Source organism: Taurulus bubalis, assembly GCF_910589615.1.
Source record: "Taurulus bubalis genome assembly, chromosome: 3".
Lineage (NCBI taxonomy): Eukaryota > Metazoa > Chordata > Actinopteri > Perciformes > Cottidae > Taurulus > Taurulus bubalis.
Genome location: NC_136591.1, coordinates 41,040,107 through 41,066,317, shown reverse-complemented (window position 1 = coordinate 41,066,317; position 26,211 = coordinate 41,040,107). Strand labels below are relative to the sequence as shown.

Here is a 26,211-nt window from a genome sequence, read left to right as displayed (position 1 = left end):
GGCTGAAGATACAAATATTCAGAGACTTAAGTATTAATGTGTTAATACCACATTATGAAAATAGAAATACCTGCATCAACATCCTAGTAAAAGCACTTAAGCATTATCAGCAGAAGTGTTTCTGAACTATTTACTGAAACATACCGCTGCACTACCAGCTGCAGACCACAACACACTGACAACCTTCTCTCTGTATGTATCATATTTCAGTCATTGTGGATTACTTACTGCTATTTATTGCTTATTTGCTTATCTATACTACTTGTTTTGATAAGTCTTTTGTTTGCACTTGAGCCTCTGCTGCTGTCAATCCTGTACATGTCCCCACTGCGGGACTAATAAAGGATTATCTTATTTTAAAAGTAAAAGTATGTATTATGCAGAAACAAAAAAGAATAAAGGTTTGCTATACTATACATTATAAAAAATATATGTAAAAAATACTTGATGCAAGTTAATTGGCATTCAAAACTGAATATTTGTATAAAACAGACTCATGTTGTCACTTAAGGACTCATTCAAGGGATAAGATGACTGATTTCATGAGCTAAAAACACAATCATATGCCACAAACCGTTAAAAGTGAATTCTTTGTCTGCAAAATAACAACCAACTTCAACTTTAAAATAAAATGTAGTGGAGTGAAAAGTACAATATTTCCATCTAATATGAAGGAGAAGTTTAATGCAGAAAAAGTAAATACTGAACTCCAGACTGGATCCCAGACTGGATCCCAGACTGGATCCCAGGCCACATGATGGTGATGTTTTTTCTTCTCGTCATACTGGAAGTGATCTTTTTGTAGATCAGAAGAAGCTCAGGGCTTTAATGCTCCACTAAGCTCCACTGGAATGAAGTTACACAACATGTCCTGAGGTGTAGACATACGGTAAAAGTGATTAAGGAAACCTGGCAGGGAAACTCCGGATGGAAGAAGTGACGACTCTTTGTCTCTTTGTCTCTTTGTCTCTTTCCACAACAACAACTGGTGTCAAGGTGAGAAAAGCATTAAAGCGGTCCGGCTCTCTGACGTCCAATCAGCAAACGGCAAAGAAAACCACTGACCTCTGCTGCTGTTCATCTCGATCAGAAAAACCCAGTTAGCAACAGACAAACTGTTAAGCCAAGAAAAGGTGTCAACGGATTAAAGGATGCGGTAGCTAAATGAATCTGAAACACCTGGACGAGAAGTTGGTCAACTAACCGGTTGCGTAATTGTCATAGCAATCGTGTTTTCCTACGAAAGTCTGGCAACAAGTGTGACTTCATGCTCCTTACGTGAATAGGACATCCGTCTTCACAGGAAACAACTAGTTAGGTCGAAGAAAAGATCGTGAAATACTTGGTTAGCTTTAGGAAAAGATCGGGAATTACTCAGTTAGCTTTCGGAAAAGATCGTAAAATACTTGATTAGGTTTAGGAAAAGATCGTAAAATACTTGATTAGGTTTAGGCATCAAAAATACTTAGTTTTGTTTAACAAAAGATCGTAAAATACTTGGTTAGGTCTAAGAAAAGGTCCTAAAATGCTTATTAGATTCAGGAAAAGATCGTAAAATACTTAGTTAGGTTTAAGAAAAGATAGTAAAATACTTAGTTAGGTTTAGGAAAAGATCGTAAAACACTTAGTTAGGTTTAGGAAAAGATCGTAAAACACTTAGTTAGGTTTAGGAAAAGATAGTGAATTATTTAGTTACGTTTACTAATAGATCATAAACTACTTAGTTAAGTTTAAGAAAAGACAATTAAATACTTGGTTTGGTTTAGAAAAAGATCGGGAATTACTTAGTTAGGTTTAGGCAACAAAAATACGTAGTTAGGTTTAACAAAAGATCGTAAAATACTTGGTTAGCTTTAGGAAAAGATCGTAAAATACTTTGTTAGGTTTAGGCAACAAAAATACGTAGTTAGGTTTAACAAAAGATCGTAAAATACTTGGTTAGCTTTAGGAAAAGATCGTAAAATACTTTGTTAGGTTTAGGCAACAAAAATACTTAGTTAGGTTTAACAAAAGATCGTAAAATACTTGGTTAGGTCTAGAAAAAGGTCCTAAAATGCTTATTAGATTCAGGAAAAGATCGTAAATTACTTAGTTAGGTTGAAAAAAAGATAGTAAAATACTTAGTTAGGTTTAGGAAAAGATCGTGAATGATTTAGTTATGTTTACTAATAGATCGTAAACTACTTAGTTAAGTTTAAGAAAAGATAATTAAATACTTGGTTAGGTTTAGGCAACAAAAATACTTAGTTAGGTTTTGGAAAAGATTGTTGTTTGGGTTAAAATAACCAGGAAATGCCGTTACTGAAGTTCTTCATCTATGGGACAAACACATCAGCGTTAAAAGCGACCTGCTGGGTCTAAGATCTGTTTGTTGGACTCTTCCCTCTGGCCTTGTGTGTGCTTTTGTGGTCTTCACACTTTCTCGTTCATGATCACGTGGATAACACACAAAAGTATTATATACTACGATATTTTTCGTAGTTATAGCTATGAGTGCTGAGACCAGCCAGGATAACAGGCTAAAGGCCTTTACACACAGGGAGCAATTCTTTTGTTTGTGCATTTAAATCACAAGTACCAATATATTTTTGGCACTTTTTTTGTCATAAGTACTTTCACACAAAACGTGACTATTACAAAGCACCTGTTTTATTCCAGAGGAAAGACAATTTATTGGATCGCGCTGCAAAAAAAGGTGTCAACCAATCACGTTGTTTGAACACATTTCCCCTTGGGGATAAATAAAGTATATATCTATCTATCTAAATTGTGCGAACCTTTGTAAACCGAGGTAAGGGAACGCAGTCTGACGCGTCACGGGGAAGCAGGGTGTCGCTCTGTAAACCTTCCCCGAATTAATCAAATTTAAAAAAGCAGCAAGGATTAAGTGGTTTCCACTCTGATGCAACTCAGATCTGCTCAGTCTAGACATCATCCATCAGTTGCCTTCATCACTCCTCTTCCCTCCCTTTTGTTAAATCCTCCATCACCTTCCTCATCTTAAATCTCGGTCAGTCAGTCTGTCCTCCTCCAACTCTTTCCCTAGTTTTCCTCTCGTCTTGCCCTCATCGTCTTTATTATTTCCTACATTTACCGTTTCTGTTTCCTATCATCATGTCCTGCAGGCTGCCAGCTCTGTCTGTCTCCTTTCTCCTCTTCCTCTCCCTCCAGAGCGTCCACTTGACTCACGGTGAGTGTCTTAATCTGAAGAATCTTTATCAATTCACAGCTGGTTTTCTCATTTGTTTGTAGTTCAAGATAACTGGACCTTTTGAGATTATCTCGGAGCAAAGCTTATTCTCTAGCACGTTGTCTAGATGGCAGCTTAACTGGAAGGGAAACACGGGGACAAAAGAAAAACACACCTTCTAGCTGTCGTCATGAAATATGCATGGCCGCCCGACAGGTGAGACGGCAGCTTAATGCACGCAGACACGGGGAGGCGACCACACCGGTGACCTCCACTCAGATAAGAAACGGTCCACTGTCACGGAGAGTAAACGGCTGGAAGGGGAACGTAGTTAAAGATAGGAAGGTCTAAAAAAACAGCTTTCAGACGATTGGCAATAAATATATCAATTATTATTATTTATTAGTGTATAAATGTCATAATAAAAGCCAAATAACAAATTACCAACATCCAATCGTCACATTTGAGGATTATGATATTATCAAAAATGTTTGGGATAACTTTCTATAACTTGTTAGTTTTTAATCAAATTTCTTTCAAAGCTTTTAAACTTTTTTTGTAAATCCATAAGTTTGTGTGTAAAGTAGCTTGTTTCAAACTAGGGATTTACGAAAATGGTGTATTCGTTTAAACGTAAGCAATACAAAAAAATGGTTTTATGGGGGAAACTAATTATTAAACTAAATCTTTTGTAAATGTTATTTCATTATTGTCACGATGTTGGTTTGTCTGGTGTCTTGTCTTATTGTGTGTCCTCTGTGTTCCTGCACTTCCTCCCTTGTGATTGTCTGTCTGCCCTGTTCCCTGCTTGTGCATTCCTTTCACCTGTGCTGCCCTCAGTGTTTCCACCTGTTCCTCGTTACCCTCCTCTTCTATTTAAACCCTGTTTGTCTTCTGCCCCTTGTTGGATTGTACTGGTTGTTTTGTGGTCATAATGCCAACATTAACCTCATCGCATTTTGTGTTATTTTTGTGAAAATGAATTGAATATCTTTCCCCAGTTTACCTGATTGTAAAAACAACGTTGATCTGTTTTTTGTTACTATCTGGCCCATTAATAATACAATTAAGGCGTTCTGAAGTAAAACCTTCTTCATAGAAATATATATATATATATATATATATATATATATATATATATATATATATATATATATATATATATAGAAATATATATATATATATATATATATATATATATATATATATATTACGCTTATTGTGTTATACTTTATTCATATTTTTATAATCTAATTTGAGCACTTACAGAGAATGTGTCGCCACTCCAGAAAACAAAAACAATCACAAAAAAACACAACAAAAAAAAAATTCAATCAGACCTAAACCAAACTCCCATTCATGACGTATTGGAAATGATTAATTCATATTTATTAATAAATACATATGTGTATTTTGAACACATAGCTGCACATACCACTGAACAACAGTGACATGTCATACCTCTAATCTCCCTCAATCAGCTCGGTCCGTCTCCTTTCTGCTGGGTTTCGAGCCTCCAGAGATCGATGGTTTTCCTGTGGACATCTGCAAGATTTTCTCTGTCCCCACGCCAGAACCAGCACCAGCACCAGCAGCAACCACAACCACACCCACAACAACTACAGAAACAACCACACCCATCACCAAGAAGGTAATTCAACCATGAAGGCATAGCTGTAGCCTCCCTGTATTCTGGAAAATGTACCTCCAAAGTCACTTACACCCAAAGCTTCTCAAGGCTAACAAGCAACCTTGTTGACCTTCTACAACTCATGTGTACTATGTGCTGAGTGTTTATATACAATTTTAGTTTGTTCCTCGGATGACATGATCTCTGACGCATTGTTTTCTTCTAAATTGGCAAACTTGAATAATTCATGGTTTTAAGATGTGCGTTTATAAAGGTAAACGGTGATCTGGTTGTATAGAAGTCTATGCTTCATATATTAAAGCTGCATTCTCTCTCCTGACCACCAGGGGGCGACTCCTCTGGTTGTATAGAAGTCTATATAAATGACTCTACTTCTCTTGATGTATTCCCTCAGTAAACATTGTAAACATGAGTTTATGTCTCAATCTCTAGTTTCAAGTCTTCTTCAATACAGCATGATGTTCATTTAGTAAATTATGGTCATTTAGAGTCAAACAGACCATAATACAGGGGATGCTTTCGGGGCGGGGCTACAAGGTGATTGACAGGTCGCTACCAGAGACGTATACGGCGTCTCTACGCATTAATTATACACTTTGAATTGCATCTATGTTTGAAAGGTGCTAGTAAAATAAACTTTCCTTCTCCTGTTTTAATGTCCTATGTATAACTTTTCAGCAGGTCGTGACCACAACCAAAAAGCCAGCTGCACAAACGACACCGAAGAAACCAGAAACCAAAAACACTAGAACACCAATGAGGCCACAGCCGGCTCCGGCAGGACCAATCTCCGACAGCCTTCTATTCTACCTCCTGGCCAAAGGCAGAGGCCACGCGGCTGGTTCTCTCCCAGGGCTGCCTCACAAAAGTTCCAGTACGGAATCAGATAGCGACGAATCAGGTGCAGCGCTCGTGAAAAGAGCGGGAAGGACCGGCGAGAACAGACGGCAAATAAGTTCGCTTTCTTCAGAGGACTCGAGTGACGAGTCTTAAACTTTTAGTTTTTAAACAAAGAGGTTATTCAGTTTCGTGTTGAGTTTCTTGACATATAAGCAAACCTGTTGGTTTGTTAATGGGTAAGTGTATCCTCAAAAAACGTGACTAATCCCAAGACTACCACTACATTTAGCAGCCAGTAAAGCAGCAATGCACGAGAGGCCAACTGTTGTAGCTTCCTGCTTCACTCGGAAATAGTTTGTATGTTGTTAATAGTAAATATTGTGCACTAAAATATTAAGGTGTCAAGGAACGTTTACCATGTATGTATGTTAGCTTGCAGCTGTTAACCTTGCTGCTCCCATTTATCAAAACAACCAATCTTCATCTTTAGAAAGCGTCTTTATTCTTATAATGCCCACATTAAACTTTTAAAAGTACAAATACCGTATGAATAATCTGTTTTCTGCTTTAAAAAGGTTTTGTGTAATAAAACAAACCTGAAAAAGTTTGGATTAACTGTGAATAATAAAATGTTTTATTTTATTCTTGTCTTTATACCATTATTTGCTTTAACATTTGACAAATGACCAGGAGCTGGAAGGTTGCAGAAAGTTGTGACCTTTACCGAAAATGGACCACGGTGCTTATTCAAAGCAATGTCAAGGTACCATTGCATTAAAATAAAGGGGTGCTAAGGGGCCTTTTTTATGGTGTTTGTGTGTCATTACTGTTGTGTCCGTTCTGCTCTGGTTCTGATGGAGGAGTTGATAGTTTGTCTTTCCTCGCATCCTTGGAGATGCCTTTGTTGTGTTTGCCTGAAAAAACATCAGAAGTATCACAACAATACTACAGTATATAAATATCTCCTATTGTACAATTGCATCCAATCTACGATAATTTATGATTTATTTGTGACTCTTTGTGATCTTCACTGGATAAGAACATTGGAAGCATTTTTTTGATTAAGGTCAAACTAAAAATTGTTCACTGAAATGTGTTTTTGAACACTATTTAGGCGAGAAATAAGCCACGCAGTTAGTGAAGAGTTCCAGAGGCGGCGAGTCACAATGGTTATTGAGATGAGTAGGTCCTTCAATCCTAAAATAATTATATGCAGAGTCTTGTAACTTTGTTTTTTCTAGTTATCTTTTTTGCTTTGAATTCAATGTTTTATGGTAAAGTTCAACGCTGGAGTTAAGGCTTGGTTCCATGCTTAAAACTCTTTGTGAGGATTTAAGGACTTTCGAAAAACGTCAATGGAGTGAATGAATGAGTTCAAAAAGGTAGGCGGTCACAGTTGTGGTAAGGTGTGTTTGCCTACCTTCTCTTCCTCTGACCTCTGGCAGCACTGAGCTTCTCAGATCTGGAAAATGGACGTCTGACTTCTTCTTGGTCGCTGAAATTCCTCCGCTGTTACCGACATTGCAGCGATCGGACATGAAGGGGCGCTCGCAGGTCACATTCTTCTCCGACACCTGAAAGATCGAGACGGTGGCAACAGATTCAAATTCAAGAGTAATTCTGTGGTAAAGTAAGTGAAACACGCACCGTTACCTGTGCAGTGAGGGATCCTGTAGCGTGGCTGGACAGTCGACCATAGACGCCACTGTGATGCCTCGGATGGTCAACACACCTGACAAACACAGAGAAACGCATCCTATCATATGTTTACTGATCAAACATTTCATTACCAATAAAGAGCTGTAGTTATTGCTCTGCAGGTTGAATGGAACCCAAAAGGAAGTAATCCCATTTTGAACATTATTAAATAATCAATGTAAGTTAGGTTGCCGATAATAAAACTTTTAACAAGGGCCTAATTTGTGAAGCCTGGTTCAAGACTTCTGAATCAATGGCACAGCTCAGATTTATTCAACTAGGGCTGATGTTATGGTCATTGACAGCAGTTTTACCGACGGAAAGACAATTATCCAATTGGAGATTTGCAGGTGGATCATTTTCTGACTTCGCCAGCTTGCTACTTAGCTACATCAATACAAAACAGCCACAAATAAATGGCCACAAAATAGTATGAATGAGATCAGACCAGCTGCACAGGTTGTTGCATGCCAACTTAAACTACTTCAGCCTCTGAGTCAAAGGAAAATGACTGACAATACCACCAAGCAAATATTGTGCTTAAGCCTACATTACTCTTCAGTGCCCTTGCATTTGTTTTACTTGTGTGGGAGAACTTAAATACCTAAAGCTGTGGGTCCCCGAATGGAAACCTGCCCCCAGGGAAAGGTGATCGCTGGCAGCCGGGCTGATGACACAGAAGGAGGGGATGAGGGGTGTGGAGGAAGGAGGAAGAAGGAGAGGAGTGGAGGATGGAGGAGGAGGTGGAGGTGGTGGAGAGGAAAGATTTACGCTGAAATCAAACTCATCAAAGTCTGCGGTGTCCCGGTTGAGAAAGACTGAGCTTCTTGTTGAAGCTTTGGGGTCTGGAGTTTCCGTAGAGATGATAGAAGTCGAATCTGCGATTGTGGATATATTTGTCGTGTCGTCCCTTTCTGGATTGTCTCTTTTCTTTCTGGCCTCTGTAGGAAATTTAGTTTTCTTTAGGGTCATTGTTGCGTTGGACTTTGTTGGCTTTTTAGGGTCTCCGATCGAAGATTTGAAGTGAGGGTGTTTCCTGGATTTTGTGTCAGGTTCAGTTTCATTGCTGTTGCTCTTTTGCCCAATATTCAAGTTTCTAGAAACCTTTGAGGTTTGATTTACTAAAGATTTGGTTGTCGTACTGATGGGCACGGGAAGCGCTAAGTCCTCCCTATTCTCTTTGTCAGAGACTTTCAACATTTTCAAAATAGCAGCCCCTCCTGATGTGTTGGTTTTAGGGATTTCATTCGGCATGGAGGTTGAGGTTGTTCTGAATTCTGAGCTGGACTTAAAAGTGCCGATATCCTGATGGACACTGGATGGCTCCAAGAACTCAGCATTTCCAACCGAAGCATCAGATATCTCAGTGTGGTTAATTGCTGTTTTGGTCGCCGGGCTCATCTTCAAGCATCCGTGATCTTCCGTGAGGTCCTCGTTTAAAGTATTACAACGATCTTGCTGAGTTTTGGTTGCGATAGACAGTTCTGCAAGTCCTCTGTCTGTTGGAAGGCCTCTCGAAGGTTTGTTGGGTACACATGCAGTGTCATTTGTGGGTTTAGTGTTTGAAGAAGAGACAGTTTTGGACAACATTGAATTTGAGGTTCCTTTCGGTAGTGTTATAGTGCTGTGGGCAGGACTGGCCTCTCTATAAACGGTGGAGGACTGCCTTGAGAGATCTGAAAGGCTGTTAGACAAGGATGCGTTGTTTTGGGTCATTTTGGGGCCAAAGTTTGAGGTAGTCTTGAGTGGTCTGGGGTTTGAGGGTAAGACCTTTGGACATTCAGGTGTGCCTCTTTGATCTGTCTTCATGGTCGAACGGTGCACTGAAATCAAAGTTGTCTTATATGGCTTGGTGACAGAAGGGATAGTTGGGGTAGCAACCTCAATACGGTCAATGTTTGATGGTTGAGATGCTCTAAGTGTCAAGCTCGTCTCTAATTGATCACTTTTTGCTAATTTAGACGTTACAGCTGTTGAGGCATCTTCAAGGTATTCTGAAGTAGAAATTTGACCCATTTTCTGTATTAAGTGGGTGTCTGTACGATCAATGGTTGATTTCATAGAAGCGTTTGGAGATAAACTCCCATTTGGATGGGAGCTTTTAGACAAATTGGGCACTTTTGAGTTTGAGTGGTTCTGGCTCTTCCCAAAGTCTTGACCAGGTTCAGATTTTGATGACCTCCTGATCCCCATCACATTTCTCTCAGTCACACTTGGCACAATGTCGTCTGAGTTACTAGAATGCATGCCGCTAGAATCTCTGTCTTTTGAATCCATTGTTTTCAAATGGTCTTGCCTTGGCTCTGGAGAAGCAACTTTCTCATGTTTAGGTTCAGCTGCCACTGTGTCAGCGTCTTCCAGATCAGTTGCAGTCTTGGCAACCTCCAATGAATCAGAGGTAAGTGTTTTAGTTGATTTAAAAAGCTGTGGTTCCTTTCTCAGCTCTGCTCCAGTGGCTTTTCCCGGTTTACCTTTCATGGCCATAGTCGTCTTTGCTGCATTATTGATCATCTTTGCGCCTAATGTTTTGGCTTGTTTGGTGGACATCAACGGTTCTGAGGTGTTCCGAATAGTTTTAGAAAGCTTCAAAGGTTGCTTTCCTTTTGTTTCTTTGTTGACTTTTTCATCCACACCTTCAGGTGGCTTCTTGTCTTTGCTTCGTTGTCTCTTGTCGTCCCCTTCGTTCCTTTCTCGTCTTGGTGTTTTTGTTATTTTGGGGAAGGTGGAGTTTTCTCTGTGGTCTTTTTGGATCTTGGCCTTCAGCTCGTCCAAAAATCTGTATAGAGACAAAGAAAGATCAAGGTCAGTAACTCAAATTTGGAGGCGACTCAAGAATCAAAATGTCGGTGGTTTGACTCCTGGTATCACTATTGATCTGTCAGATTTAAAGGTGTACCAGCTATTCCAGGCCAACCACCCAAGTTCCAATTTACATTATGTCTGTCCAAAATGTCATTATTTCATCTATCAACTATTTGTGTGAAATTGTCATAATTAGCAAAAATGTTTTGTGAGGTCACAGTGACCTTCTCCTTTCACCTCTGACCAACAAATTAAAATCAGTTCATCCTTGAGTCCGAGAGCGTGAATGTGCCAAATTTAAAGAAATTCCTTGAGTGAATTTCTTTAGCTGTCACATTCACAAGACCGGACAAACGTACGGAAAATCCCAAAACATGCCTTTGTCGACACAAAGACACAGTATCTTTTTAGATACAAGAAGCTCTGGTGGATGCATTAGTAGTACTTTTGTCAAAGTAAACCCACTTGTAAAACTACAAAGATACCTGATGTGGAAAGAGTCTTGCGTGAAAAGAGGATTTTCTTGCAGTTCTGAACACTGAGCTCGTCTTTCCGGATCCATCTGGAGACAACTCTGACAGAGACAACACAAAAGCATTACTGCAGCAGTCCTCTAATAGTAGTCCTCTAATAGCGGCTGAATGTTGCAAAGATTCTATAAGCTATATATATATATATATATATATATATATATATATATATATATATATATATATGTCATTAGATGATTTCCCTTCATTTAGTGTTTGTCTTGAGGGAATTTTAGGAATTATTGTTTGGATAATGAGTGAAGTCTCGAGTCATTGGTGTCCAAGTCGAGTTGCAAGATTTTGTCAAGTCAAGTCTAAAGTCATCAAATGGCTCCTTCCATTGAAAGTCACGTGACTCCATGTCTGTACCGAGACTATTTCTTCTGTTGAAGATGTGATTGATGATATGACGTATCCAGTGTTTGCTACCTGCCCTCTTTCTGTGCTTGCACTTTTTTACCCCAAGGGTGTCCACAACAACATAGAGGTGATGTAGAAAGTATACTGTACATTGATTGTGTAGTGAAGGGTACTTTGAATTGTGATATCTAAGTCAAAGTCCAAACTGTACCTGAGCCAGGTCCAGGGCGGCGGGTGCGATTGCAGGGAAGCGCTGCTCCAGTCGGACTCTGCAAGAATATTCAGGCAGTCTGACTCCGGAGAAGACAGGATTCCTGTAGAACAACTCCTGGTGATGAGCCGTCAGGTTACCTAGGAGAACCCCCCAAAAAGAGTCCAAGAGTGTTGAAAGAGCTAAAAGAGGAGATTTTGTGTATTGTTTTTTTATTTGACTTGTGTGCTCACCGAAGCACTTGACGATGTGGTATATTTGGTCGAGGTCGGAGTCTCCAGGAAACAGGGGCTGACCCGTTAACATCTCCAATAACAGACAACCAACAGCCCACACGTCTACCGGTCTGCACACAGACACACAAACTGTGAACACCTGCGTCAGACAGACAACTAAACAAATGCTCAGGCGCACACTCTGACACCTACTTGCCGTACTTGGTGTCTCCCACCAGGAGTTCTGGCGCTCGGTACCAGCGAGTGGCCACATAGTCCGTGTAGACGCCGCCCTCAGCGGGCGAGGCCATGGTGCGGGCGAAGCCGAAGTCGCACATCTTGACCACGCCGCCCTGAGAGATGAGTATGTTCTCCGGTTTGATGTCCCGGTGGATGATCTAGGAAGGAAATAGACGGTTGAAAATATATACAAGTAGCCGCATCGGACGACTTCAGACTTTGAGAGGTTTCGTCCTCACGTTTTGCTGGTGGCAGAAGGCCACGGCCCTCAGGATCTGGTAGAGGTGCTGCCGGCTGGTGTTCAGGTCCAGGCCGCTCGGGTTCTGCTCCAGGTCGTCCAGAAGGGTTCGGTCCACGAACTCGAACACCAGGTACCAGCGGCGCCGGCGCTTCCACACCTCCAGAAGGTTCACCAGGTTGTCGTGACGCAGTTGCTTGGCGGTTAGAAGGATGAGAGCGGAGAAATTAGCTTTACATTAGAGCACAGGGCTGGAATGTTTGGGAGAAAATCTAATATATCACGGTACTTTTTGACCAAATACCTCGGTATTGGTGCATTTACACAATAACATTTCTGAAGATGATACATCGTCTCATATAAGTGCCAATTGGCCTCCGCCTAGTCGGGATGAAGCCACTTTCTACGTGTGCCTCGCTGATTTGAATGGTTTTAGTCTCATAGTCTGGATGTTATTGGTAAATACGCAACATGTTACAGTAAAATAATGAATTATTTCCTTAAATTTAAAAATATGCCAATGGAAAAGCTAGTTTTCACGGTGAATCTTCCAGAATCAAGCGTCATTTTGTTGATCTCAGAGCAACAAGAAACACTTCTGATGTTTCCTGTCGCGTCAAGAATACGACTCCCGAGTCGTTTTAAATTTGGTTTGCGTCTTTCTGGTTTTCCGTCTCACGCAGACTCATTGACGGATCGATTGACAGTCACCCTCAGCAGCTTGATCTCCCTCAGGGCGATCTTCTTCACCGCCTTGTCGTCGTCCGAGTCCACGAACTTCTTGATGGCGACGAGGCGGCCGGAGTCTCGGTGGCGGCACTTCAGCACGGTGCCGTAACTTCCCTCGCCGACCATACCCAGAGACTCGTAGCGCTCCATCCGACGCTGCCGGAGCAACGACTCGTTAATGCATCACTCAGAAACACGTTTCACTGATCGGTTACCGATCGGTTACTGATCGATTACTGCTGGAGGTTCACTATTGAGCAACCAGACTAACTCACGGCTTGGAGGAAGTAAACTGAATTCAGAAAGAGACAGAACAAGTAACAGGAATGTTTTCTTTAAATCACAAAAGATAAATTAACACAAATTACACAAAGTTATAAAAAACGAACAATGAACTAAAAGTAAGGGAAAACATGCAAATAGTGTGTAAGAGATTAATTATATATCATATATATATAATAATGTGTAATATATGAATATACTATATGATAATTCCACTATAATTCTATTATATTATATATTCCTTCACAAATAAAAGTCCATAAGCAAATAAAATGTAATCGACAAAATGTACTTATAAGTAAAACAACTATAACCGCATTCAGAGATAAGTATTGATAACTTATTTTAGTCCCGATTAACAACAAGGCATTAAATTAAATCGGAAACAAATGTCATGACCATGAGAATTATATTATAATTACTTTAGTAACTATTTGGATGATTGATCATGTAAAATCATCAATAATCATCACTAATAAATACAAACCTGCTAATTATTTGATCTTTAAGTAGCCTTTTTTCCACGTGTTAAATCAGTGTTACTGCTGTAATATACAGTAGATCATTTATTAGCTTACTATCAATCAATCTATTGATCTATTGATCAACTTTGGAATATTTTTATTTTGCCTAATGAGAAAAAACAAACCGACCCAATACTTTCACATCATTTTTAATGATTAGACTTAAATACTTTTACTGAAAGAACATTTTAAAAACAGGACTTTTAGGGTTTTTTCACAACGTGGAGGCTGGCGGTACTTTTGCTTCCTCCAGCACTAACCGTACTTCATGTATTAAGCAGTAAACGTCGCACACACACGCACACACACACACGCACACACACACACACACACACACACACACACACACGCACGCACTAACCGTGCAGGTGAATCCCGTTATCGGTTGAATCTCCGCGGTGAACTTCCGTCATCAACACCGGAGGAACGTTTTGTTTGTGAACGTGCATGCGCGCGCGCGTGTGTGTGAGTCACGCATCACGTTGCCACGGTAACGTCTCCCACGCAGAGCGACGGAACGTGACGTCACCGTGCTCGGTTTACACTCAGAGAGCCGCGCCGACCTGATCACGTGGTTTTTAATATGTTTCTACACAACAACACGCGTTTTTATTTTATTATTTTATGTGCACATCAAAATAAATAAAATGATCCTTAAAAAAACAAAGGGGAGTAAATAAATCAGGAACTCAAGGTGTTTTGAGAGAATAATGCCAGAGCAGAACAACTTTCCACAGAGGCTCTCCAGCGCCACCTGCTGGCATGCAGCAGTAGTTTATATTTAAAACTAATAAAGTATAACGCAGTAAATCCTATCATACGTTTATTTTCATTATTTTGTCCTAATTTGATTGAGAAATGCACAAAATACCAATACTCACCCGTACACAAACATTTATTTAATACGAATGCAAAATAAGTCTTTTTCCCAACATTTTGTTATTACCAGATATGACCAATAGTACAATTCATTTTCTATAACTAAAAGTCCATTATTGTGTTTGATTGCAAGCTTTAATGTGCAAAATGCATTCAAAGAGACAAAGTTACAAGTGATGTGTGTTTTCTGTGTTTAAGGTGAAAAAAAGAAGGTTACGTGAAAAGGCTTTTAATGAAGAAAAACATTTATTTACAATGACATCACCGTGAGAGGAGTAACAAATACAAATAAAAACAGTTATTTACAATGACATCACCGTGAGAGGAGTAACAAATACAAATAAAAACAGTTATTTACAATGACATCACCGTGAGAGGAGTAACAAATACAAATAAAAACAGTTATTTACAACACAAACTGTGTTAATCCGGATTTTCGGCCAGTTTTGTGATTTCCTCCAGTAGCTCTGAGAAAGATGGCCGACCCTCAGGCTTCTGCACCACCGAAGAAGAAGAAGAAGAAGAAGAAGAAGAAGAAGAAGAAGAAGAAGAAGAAGAAGAAGAAGAAAGTGATGAGAAACCGTTACATCCCTGATATTTTATTGTTGACATAATGAATGAGTGAGTGAATGAGTGAACGGGTGAATGAATGAGTAAATGAGTGAGTGAGTGAATGAATGAATGGATATGTAAATAAGTAAATTAGTGAGTCAATTAATGAATGAATAAGTAAATGAATGTGTGAGTGAATAAGGGAACAAGTGAGTGAGTGAATGAGTAAATGAGTGAATGAGTGAGTGAGCGAGTGAGTGAATGAGTGGATACGTGAACATGTGAATGGATGAATGTGTGAGTGAGTGAATGAGTGAACAAGTGAATGAGTGAGTGAATACGTGAATGAATGAGTGAGCACCTCGTTCCAGCAGCGGTACACGATGGAGAACAGCGGCTGCGAGGCTCGGGCCGGCCGGTACAGACGGACTCCTCTGGTGATGTCGTTCACCACGTCCAGGTTGGAGCGGTTCTCAAACGGGGTTCTGCCCTCCGAGTAGATCTCCCACATCACCACACCTGCACACGCACACCGTGGGCACATGAACATGACGCTGCCGCTTAGAACGTGTACTTTTTACTTTGAACTGAGCTGGAAAAATGTAATTTCTGCCTGTACTTTGAAAAAGAGTAGAAATGTAGATTAACTACTGATGTGGAAATTAAATGTTTCATAAAAATGAAGAAAGAGAACGGACCAGAGCCACTGGAACCAGTAAGATGTTGGGCTCATGTCCTGGAACCAGTGTCTCATGAAAGCATGATAGAATTAGATAGGAGAGATAGAACCTCAGATAGAACCTCAGATAGAACCTCAATAGAACCTCAAATAGAAATAGAACCTCAAATAGAACATCAAATAGAACCCCAGATAGACCCTCATATATAATCTCAGATATAACCTCAAAAAGAACATCAGATAGAACCATAGATAGAATCTCTAATTGAAATAGAACCTCAAATATAACCTCAAATATAACCTCAGATAGAACCTCAAATAGAACCTCAAATACTCAAATAGAACCTCAGTTATAACCTCAAATACTCAAATAGAACCTCAGGTATAACCTCAAATACTCAAATAGAACCTTAAATATAACCTCAGATAGAACCTCAGATATAACCTCAAATAGAACCTCAAATACTCAAATAGAACCTCAGTCATAACCTCAAATAGAACCTCAGATAGAACCTCAAATAGAACCTCAGATAGAACCTCAAATAGAACCTCGGATAGAACCTAAAATCAAAGTTCGTCATCTCAAATGTATGCCATATCAATTCTGGCCCCTGGCACCACAGCGAGATGACATCTTCGACCACTTCCTACCACTTTCTACCACTTCATCCCACTTCATCCTACTTCATCCCACTTCCTCCCAGTACTCTGAAGCGACTGTTTGCCTCCACTGTTCCTGTGTTTTGCCTCCAGCTAGCATGTGAGATGCAGAAGTTCTATGAAGTGGTTCTGTGGTTCCTCACCAAAGGACCAGACATCAGACTTGCTGCTGTATTTGCTGTAGTGGAGAACCTCCGGAGGAGACCACTTCACTGGGAACTTGGCACCATTTGAACTGGTGTACTGGTTGTCCAGAACGTACCTGCAAGCATGAACACAGTCAGAACAATAACATTTCCATTTTTAGGCGACCAACTTTTTTCCGTTGACAGTGGGAACAAAGAGGCAGCGAACCTGGTCATTCCAAAGTCGCTGACCTTCACGACCTTGTGGTCGTTAACCAGACAGTTCCTGGCTGCCTGGAGGAGAGAAACATAATAACCTGACAGCTCAAATACGCACATGATCATTTTGACCACCAGGTGGCGGGAGAGGAGACGCCACACGTTAATCTTTTTAACTCCCGCTAGTTCCCCGACAACCAGCGAAGGTAGCGGGACCAGCCCCGGGTCAACACCGGACTCGGGCAGAGGGGACGCAGTAGCAGCAGCAGCAGCAGCGCTAGCTAGCTACAGCGGGGACACTCACCGAAGGTAGTAGCGGCTTGTAACCCGACTTTTACAGTATTCATCCAGAAACATGAGATTTGATAAACACTGACAGGGAACACTTTTACTTTGAGTACATTTTGCTTATAATATCATACAAAAGTAAGGTTTCCAATGCAGGACTTTTACTTTGGTAAAGGATCTGAATACTTCTTCCTCCACTTCCCATTTGTCCCCATAGGTTCATTGCTAATGGCCCAACAAACCCAGTGGCTCACCAGGTCTCGGTGCAGGAAGCTCTGGGCCTCCAGGTACTCCATGCCCTCGCAGACGTCCTGGCACATGGACAGAAGCCACGCCTCCGACAGCGTCCGCCTCCTCTGCCGCAGGAAGTTCAGCAGGCAGCCGTTCTCCATGAACTCGGCCACGATGAGCAGCGGGCGCTGCTGCAGGCACACGCCGTACAGCTGCACCAGTTTGGGGTGGCACAGCCTCCTGGAGACAAACACACACCGGTTCACTTCCTGGCATCGAGCACGAAGAGGGAACTGCTCCTCGGCTCCTCCCCTTCTCACATCATGACTTTGGCCTCCTCGATGAAGTCCTCCTCGTACATGGCTCCCTCTCTGATGGCCTTGATGGCCACTCGGTGCTGAGCCCGCCACTTGCCGAGCCTCACCACGCCAAACTGGCCGCTGCCCAGCTCCTTCATGAAGGTCAGCTCACTGGGGTTGATCTCCCACTTCTCTGGAGGAAGGGAACAGGAGGGGAGGAGGAGGAAGAGGAGGAAGAGGAGAAGATGAAGAAGAAGATGAAGAAGAAGACGACGAAGAAGAAGAAGAAGAAGAAGCCAAAGAAGAAGACGAAGAAGCCAAAGAAGAAGACGAAGAAGACAAAGAAGCCGAAGAAGAAGACGAAGAAGAAGAAGAAGACGAAGAAGAAGAAGCCAAAGTAGATGAAGACGACAAAAAAAAGAACACGACAAAGAAGAAGAAGAAGAAGAAGAAGAAGAAGAAGAAGAAGAAGAAGAAGAAGAAGAAGAAGAAGAAGAAGAAGAAGAAGGTATAACCCTTTAAGTTGAGTTCTTGGTAGAACCCTCTTAAAGTGTTCCAGGTGGAACCTAAAAGGTTCTAACAGGAACAAATAAAGGATTCTCCTCTAATAAGCCAAAGCACCTGTATAGTTCTAGTTAGCACCTTTATTTGAGAGTTATATTTGTTGACACATGAATACATTATAATGTGTTATAAACATGTATTAAATGTTTGTGTTTACCGGAGCTGAATCCTGCTGTGGCGGGAACACACCTCCCCATGGGACCCACTGCATACCGCAGCCGGGTCACGAGACCTAAACACACGGACCAGACTGTGAACTGGGACCAGACTGTGAAGTGAAGCATTGTGGGAGCTCAGAACAGAGAGCGGGCGTATGAACCTGCCGCGTTGTGCTCGTGGTAGTGGATGACCTCCGGGATGGAGGTGAAGGTGTGTTTCTCAGCCAGGTAGAACTGTCCCGAGTCAGTGGTTTTGATCTGGTAATGCCGGATGTCCCCGTTAGCGCTGCACATGCACACACAGAGGAACCGTGAAGATTAACGGCATAAATGTAGATTTCTGAGCCGATCGTATGATTGTAACCTCCCGGGTGCATCACCTTGATGTTTTGGTGTACAGGGAGACGGTGTAGACGCCCTTCTGGCTGGACTCACGCACCACGAAACCACCCTCTTTGTCCTGGAAACAAACACAATGAACTCTGCAGCTAACGGTTACTTTCATTATGCATTAATCTGTCCATTGTAGAGATTGAGGCTCAAGGTGACGTCTTTATGTTCTTGTTTTGTTCCTCTAACTGTCACAAACCACAAGATAATGTTTACAGTCACATATGATGAATACAAGCAGTGAATCAACACATTTCAGAAGCTCATATTTTGGCATTTTCGCTTGAAAAATTACTCGAACGATTATCAGAAGTCAGATACCTACAGCCCGGAATCTATGAACAGACAAATACTGAACTAGGTAGATGGACAGGTCGATAGGCAGGTAGATGGACAGGTGTAGGGCAGGTGGATGGACAGGTAGACCATGACAACAGGTAGATAGACAGGTAGATGAACAGGTGGATGAACAGGTTGATCAACAGGTGGATCATAATGACAGGTGGATCAACAGGTAGACCATGACGACCGATATATAGACGGGTAGATAGACAGGTACATAGACGGGTGGATGGACAGGTGGGTCAACAGGTAGATGGACAGGTGGATCAACAGGTAACATACCTCTTGTCTCAGCAGCTGCTCAGCTTTTGTCCTGGTGATGTTCTTGCAGTACCACCTGCAGGAAGGAAACAAGCTGAAGTTTAACTGTTGCCTTTTGAGCAATAAAAATAACAGTTTTTTTACAATGTCAATGCAGTTTGATTTACAACAACAACAACAACTTTTTGTTTCACAAACAAACATGAAGGAATATGAATTGTATCATACAACTCACGAGTTTGCCTCGATTCTGTGTTTCTCCGCCACGTAGTTGCTCGGGATGAAGCCTTTGTTCCTGAAACATGAAGCGGCTCAACCTCAACTCAAAGACGTGCTCCTCACAGGACGCAGCCAGAAGAGCCACCAAATGTATCACATTTCATCCTCTGGGGACCATGAACGTCTGATCCAAATTTCATCACAATCCATGTAATAGTTGTTGAGATGCTTCAGTCCGACCAAGCCGTGATATTTTAATATTCAAGTGAAAACATGTAGTGGATTTACCCGTGTTTGTCCTGCGCTCTCCACCACAGCTGGTCCTGCTTGTGGAGGATGACGTACTCCTCTCCCTGTGGACGCAACACACCGCATCATCACACCGGGTGTGTAGCTGTGTGTGTGTGTGTAGGCGTGTGTGTGTGTGTGTGCGTACCTGTTTGAGTGTGAGGTCGGTGTCCTCCTTGGCGGTGAAGTCGTACATGGCGACGACAATGAGCAGCCAGGCTTCACTATTCTGGTCGTCGGGAGGCGGGAGAGGGAGCTTCTTCCTCGACCGGTCGACCTGAGAGACACGGAGAGGACGGACGTTAACACACACACACACACACAAACCCCACCACACACACACACACACACACTCTCTCTCTCTCTCTCACCCGGCGGCCGTGCCCTGGGTGTCGTCTGCTCTGGAAACACAGAGAGGTTCTTCCCTCCGGTTCCATGCGGGTGCTGATCTCACTGGAAACAACCAATCAAAATATATATATTTTTACATTTATTTTAGTTTTTCTACCTGTTTAAAAGGCTCAACATCCAGAGGGAGAATATTTAGTTGGAAAACTCAGCCACAAGATACTCTTAGATGTTAAAAGGGTTTTGCTTTATTTGCTACAAACAGCTTAAAGTACCCAAAAAAAGCACTGCCACAGGACACTGAAGTAATCTAATCAATAAGGTTATCAATAACCTGAAAACTAGTCAACGAGTCAACGTCAAAGTTTGGATACAACTGAAAGGGTTGGTTCTGATTCTTTTAAATGGGGTTGAATGTCTTCTCCCGTGTTCTGAGAGGTAAAATTACGTTTTTTGTTTCTGTCAAAGGAGTCTGGTGGCTTTAAGGAGGGCGATTAAACGGCTTTCTCTCACTCATTTTACCTCGCAGAAGATGGGAGTTTTGTGTGTGTTATTGAGTGGCTTTTGGATCCGAAATACAGTCACAGTAGAACATTACATATCTAACAGACCTGCCTCATGTCACGTAGAAACACGTTTTTTAGACAGGTTTTGGGGCGGGAAAGGCATTTTGAAGCTACATTTTCAACAAAATCGTGAATGTTTGTATTTCAATAATAAGGGAAGCTAATGGGAAGCTACAGAATGAAATAAAAACCTGAAAAAATAACCCAATAATAATGGACCCACACTCCCAGCATTACATTAGTGGTGAGCATTTCCAAAATGAACCATCAATATTTACTCAACCTTCATTTTGCATTTTAAATTTGCATCAAATAACAAACAGGTTGAAATGGATTTGTTCAGTGTCTTTGGAGCTGAAGTTAGCTTTCATGTCAAAGTGCTCCGGTTGAGTAAATGATCAAAGCAAATGTTTGAATATTGGAAAAACTGAACAGATGCATTCAAAGACACATTCAGTGGCTGAGATGTGGGACTGATGCTACACACTGTGCACGAAATACCAGCTGATTGGGACTAAAACAAGAGGTAAGCGCTGCAGGGCTGAGGTCAGGTGTTGTGTTGTGTTGTGTAGGTCAGGTGTTGTGTTGTGTTGTGTAGGTCAGGTGTTGTGTTGTGTTGTGTAGGTCAGGTGTTGTGTTGTATAGGTCAGGTGTTGTGTAGGTCAGGTGTTGTGTTGTGTAGGTCAGGTGTTGTGTTGTGTTGTGTAGGTCAGGTGTTGTGTTGTGTAGGTCAGGTGTTGTGTTGTGTTGTGTAGGTGTTGTGTTGTGTTGTGTAGGGTCAGGTGTTGTGTTGTGTAGGTCAGGTATTGTGTTGTGTAGGGTCAGGTGTTGTGTTGTGTAGGTCAGGTGTTGTGTTGTGTTGTGTAGGGTCAGGTGTTGTGTTGTGTAGGTCAGGTGTTGTGTTGTGTAGGTCAGGTGTTGTGTTGTGTTGTGTAGGTCAGGTGTTGTGTTGTGTTGTGTAGGTCAGGTGTTGTGTTGTGTTGTGTTGTGTTGTGTACCTGGTCTGCATGGAGCAGCAGCAGCAGAACACGGAGTGGATGGACTGATCTGCAGGAGGAAAAGGTCATTTCATACACAGAGAAGAACCTTAACAATGAATACATGTACTGCACACTGTGAGAAGTGTCAAATATAATAATCTCTAAAGAAAACATAAACACACTCATCAATGAACTCTGCCAGGTTTCATGTGAGGAATTAGACGCCTAAAGAAGAAGAGATTTGATTAAGTGCAACAACAAAAAAGTACAAAAAGAAACTCTTTTCAGGTTTTACTGAAATCAAACTAGAAGTTTATGATTTTGTGTGGATTAAAGGGTCATTAAAGCGTCATCACTAACAAATAAATAATAATAATAGTTCAATCAAAGGCTCCTTGTGTGGTTTTACATATTACATTCTCATTTTTCTCAGTTTTAAATAAATAAATCAAACTTTATTTATTTTTCCAAATGTAACCATTAGAGACAATAAAATAATAAAATGTCATTAAATATAATTATTATATATATATATAATATAAAGCTATAATGAAAGTAGGTAAAACAGTTTGAAATGTAGATAAAATTAAATAATATTAAATTACACATAAGTGATTAATAAAATAACAATTAAACAGAAAAATACAATAAAAATAAACAGAACAAGATTCTACAACTTGAATATAATAAAATAATGAAATAAAATACTGTTAGTGTATAAATATATAAGGCTGAATAGTTGGTTTTGTTGGTGTTGAGCTCGTTGTGGTTTTGAGTAGGAGGTCTTTGTCAGGAAGTAGAGTTTCCTTTTCTACAGAACTAACACACTTCTGTCTTCCTCTGCAAGTGTTTCTGTGGGCGAGTGTGTGTGTGTGTGTGTGTGTGTGTGTGTGTGTGTGTGTGTGTGTGTGTGGGTCATTTTCTCAGCGTTTGTGTGACACGTCTTCCTGTTTCAGCTGAAGTGAGTTCAACTTTGTTTAAGGCGAACACACAACTGCAGACCGATGGTCGTCATGTGATTAACCGCCAAAATAAAAGCCCCCAAAATAAAAGCCCCCAAAACAAAAGCCCCCAAAATAAAAGCCCCCAAAATAAAAGCCCCCAAAATAAAAGTCCAGTCCATGGCCTCGGGAGAGAGGAACTCCTCTGCTGGTTTGTGGGGAACCAACATCCCATAAACGCTGACCAGACGTTCCTGACTGAACACGTCATATTTGGGCTTTTGGGGGGATAAATGAAGACAAACCTTTTTTTTGTAGTAAGTTTCTGGGTTTCTTTTTAACTTGGGAGGAGATTTATTTCCAGTGGAAAGTACATTTGCTCAAGTACTGCAGTAAGCACAGTTTTTAGGATATTTTATTTGAGTATTTATGCAACTGCACTACCTTTCAGAAGATATATTTCACTTAAAACATACAGTTTATGATGATGATTGTTCTCATCAGTTCATTCTATAGAACTCAGGTCCAGAAATCTGGTTTTCTCATGAAAAACTGCGTTTTCAATGCAAATAAACCCGTTTCTTAAATAACCGTGTTCCTCTCATTTTGCTTTGTTTTGCTGTGGAACACTTAAATAAAAACGGTTGTAATAATCTCTCTGCGCTGCAAAACAAGGCACATTAAGATCTCAATTAAAGACAGAAATGAGTTTATATTATCAGGTTTTTGTTAAACAGCAGAAAATGCTGCTCAGACATTAAAGAAGCAGTTTTGATGCTTTTAGCACATAATACTTGTATTTAACGTGTAGCACTTTTACTTTGAAGAAGAAAACAAAGTTCTGCAGCCATAAGAAATTTGGACTTTTACTCATAACAGACATCAGATTTAATGACATCATCATAAGTGTAAGTCACAGTGAATCTAAAACTCTGTGTATGAGTTACGAGTCTCAGTTTGAAGAACATAGAACTCAAACAGGACTCCACAGTCAAATTTGGTTTACTAGCAGTTTGGCTCTCTGGCGATATCTCAGCAGAAATGAGATGCAATGGACTGAACTTTGGTCCAGATATTCATGTTCCCTTCAGGATGAATCCTGCCAACTTTGGTGAATCTCTGACTTTTCCTCTAGCGCCACCCGCAGGTCAAAATGTGTCCAATAATGTGGTTTATGACCAAATACCTGAAGACATTTCCCATCAGCCTCAGCTTGAGTTTAGTTTGCAAATGTTAGCATGCTAACCGGCTAAAACAACATGGTGGACATAATAAACACACTTAGCATTAGCATGTTGCCATGTAGCATTAGCATTTAGCATTCAGGGCTGCAATACAACCTCCCAGAGCGGCTAGTGTGGCGTTCAAAGACTTTCAGAGACGTATTTTAGAGGCTTCCTTCGTAACGATGAAACCACGAGAGACAAAACACAAAGCCGCCGTCTAGAAGCTTCTTCAGACGTCTTCTGTTTGTGCGAACGCAAACGAACGTCCTCTCAGCATCGGAGGCGTTGCCTTGCAGACGCTCGGCGTTGAAATCTCTTTAAAAGAGCAGAAAGAACCACAACAGAGTCGTCGTTGTTGAGACGACGACTCGAACCGAACCGTCGCTTTTACTTTGATCTCTCGTCTCTTCGGCAGATTCGGTCGCCGAGTTCAGAATATGTGAATATCAGAAAACATTTCGTGAAAGTTTTGTTTTTACTGTCAACGTTTCTGAGGATCCGAACGAGCCTTCACCGAGTTAACTGCTGTTTACTTTGTTCATTTAAATGTATTTATATTTACATATATAACACAAACGTAAGACATTTCCTCGTCTTACTGTTTTAGTTTAGACAAAGACGAAACATCGCGTTTCTTCTCTCACTTTCTACTCGACGCGATTTTAATTAAGTTTGGGTTTAGTTTTCGTTTGTTGTTTTGAAAGTTTCTTCTCAGACTTAAAGTCTGTGTTTGTTAAAGTCTCTGCTGCACGTTTATTATTATTGTTTACTCTGCAGATACATAAAGATGCTTACTTGAGTGAATCATGATCGACCTCTGTCCGTCCTTCAGCTCCAGCTCTTTCTTCTCCAAGGTCAGCGTCGCTTTATCTGTCCGATCGGTTTCATCAACGGGGTCGAAGTGTGATGCCACTCAGGTGGGAGAGAGAGAGAGAGAGAGAGAGAGGGAGAGAGAGAGGGAGAGAGAGAGGGAGGGAGAGAGAGAGGGAGTGAGGTGGGTGGAGGAAGTAGAGAAGAGAAAACAAAAGAGAGACGACATGAGGAGAAACAAGTTATCATTCATTGTCTGCCTCAACCACACCGATAAAGTTTGATTCAAAAGATAATCTTTCATATGGAGAGTGAGAGAGCGAGAGAGAGAGAGAGAGAGAGAGAGAGAGAAAGGGAGGCATAGAGATGAAGAGATAGAGAGGAAGTGAAAGAATGACGTGAATGAAACCACAAAGCATCCGTCTCTCTGAGTAACTCCAAGAAGAAAACACACACACACACAAACATACACACATACACACACACACACACACACACACACACACACACACACACACACACACACACACACACACACACACACACACACACACACACACACACACAAACTGAGAGTAATGTCATTACATCGTGCTGCAGGTATTTGGTCATCAATTAAAAACATTGTCCTGATCACTAAAGTTACTAAAATTCATCCTGAGGCAAAGAGTCCAACATTGCGATCCGTCCAATCAACCAAAAACTAAAAGGTGGATCTCATAGTGGAGCTTGAGGGGAAAAGTCAGGTGATCGCCCTCTGACTCTTCATGGATCAATACTGACATGCATGTGATGCATTTGTGTGGATCATTTCAGGAGCATGAGTATAAGGTGGAGGAAACCAAATTAGCTCGACAGACCCCCATGGGGGTCCGCACCTCTTTCCCCCGTGTTCCAGTAGTCGTAGGAACCCCAAATGAGTTCTAAGATTTTTTTCAGAATTTTCTTGGGAATAAAATGTATATTTTCAAAAAGAAAATCACTTTTATACCATATTTTGATCATATCCATGAACATCCAGCATGATATAAACCAGATTCCCCAGTCCTGCCTGCTGCCATGGCCCTGCTGATGCCCCTCCTCTCTACCTACTTCTGCTTAATGGATCGTGGCTATCTGGATTATGGACCATGCCGACTACTCATTAAATGAATAATTTCTGTCATATTCATGTAATGTGCTGTAACTATGTTACGTTTTTAATTCTGGTCACATGACATCTATTGCTTCTGTCCATCCGGGGAGAGGGATCCTCCTCTGTTGCTCTTCTGAAGGGTTCTTCCTGTTTTCCCTGTGAAAGGGTTTTTACTATCTTTATTGGGGGAGTTTTTCCTGATCCGATGTGAGGTCCCGGGACAGGATGTTATGTTACAGATTGTAAAGCCCTCCGAGGCAAACTTGTATTTGTGATGTTGGGCCATATAAAATAAACTGAATTGAATTAAATACAAATAAAAAAGTTACACAGCCAGCATTTCACTTACCACTTGCCCGTAATCCTTTGTGTGAAAGGCGTCATCAGTACACAAGCAAGTCATCAGTTAATCCACCAGCAAGGTAGCTTTTTGGTTCTAGGTAGCAGATAGAAGTTTCTAGAAGGTTTGTGCCCCACTGACCAATCACAGCGCATGTTAATGGTCACGCTGGGCCACTGACCAATCATTTACATCCACGCC

The 26,211-nt window shown here is 41.1% G+C and overlaps 2 protein-coding genes across 2 annotated transcripts; both read right to left on the bottom strand.

Moving 5' to 3' along the window:
* Positions 1 to 4,663: 4,663 nt before the first annotated feature.
* Positions 4,664 to 12,854, bottom strand: LOC306734500 (cyclin-dependent kinase-like 2; the record flags this gene model as incomplete). Its single annotated transcript, XM_079215857.1, has 12 exons — positions 4,664 to 4,809; positions 6,509 to 6,595; positions 7,102 to 7,255; positions 7,335 to 7,413; positions 7,984 to 8,046; positions 9,676 to 10,155; positions 10,667 to 10,755; positions 11,283 to 11,422; positions 11,516 to 11,628; positions 11,711 to 11,895; positions 11,977 to 12,171; positions 12,687 to 12,854. 12 exons carry the CDS (start codon positions 12,852 to 12,854, stop codon positions 4,664 to 4,666), a joined length of 1,899 nt encoding a protein of 632 aa, XP_079071983.1.
* Positions 12,855 to 14,714: 1,860 nt separating this feature from the next.
* On the bottom strand, positions 14,715 to 24,533 carry txk (TXK tyrosine kinase; the record flags this gene model as incomplete). The annotated part of the gene is made up of 16 exons (XM_079216344.1): positions 14,715 to 14,884; positions 15,303 to 15,460; positions 16,424 to 16,542; positions 16,635 to 16,699; positions 17,167 to 17,383; positions 17,464 to 17,635; positions 18,164 to 18,238; positions 18,326 to 18,450; positions 18,545 to 18,624; positions 19,179 to 19,233; positions 19,393 to 19,452; positions 19,665 to 19,729; positions 19,813 to 19,941; positions 20,036 to 20,117; positions 21,577 to 21,625; positions 24,521 to 24,533. The coding sequence occupies 16 exons, from the start codon at positions 24,531 to 24,533 to the stop codon at positions 14,813 to 14,815; spliced, it is 1,536 nt and encodes a 511-aa protein (XP_079072470.1). The 3' UTR covers positions 14,715 to 14,812.
* Positions 24,534 to 26,211: the final 1,678 nt, after the last annotated feature.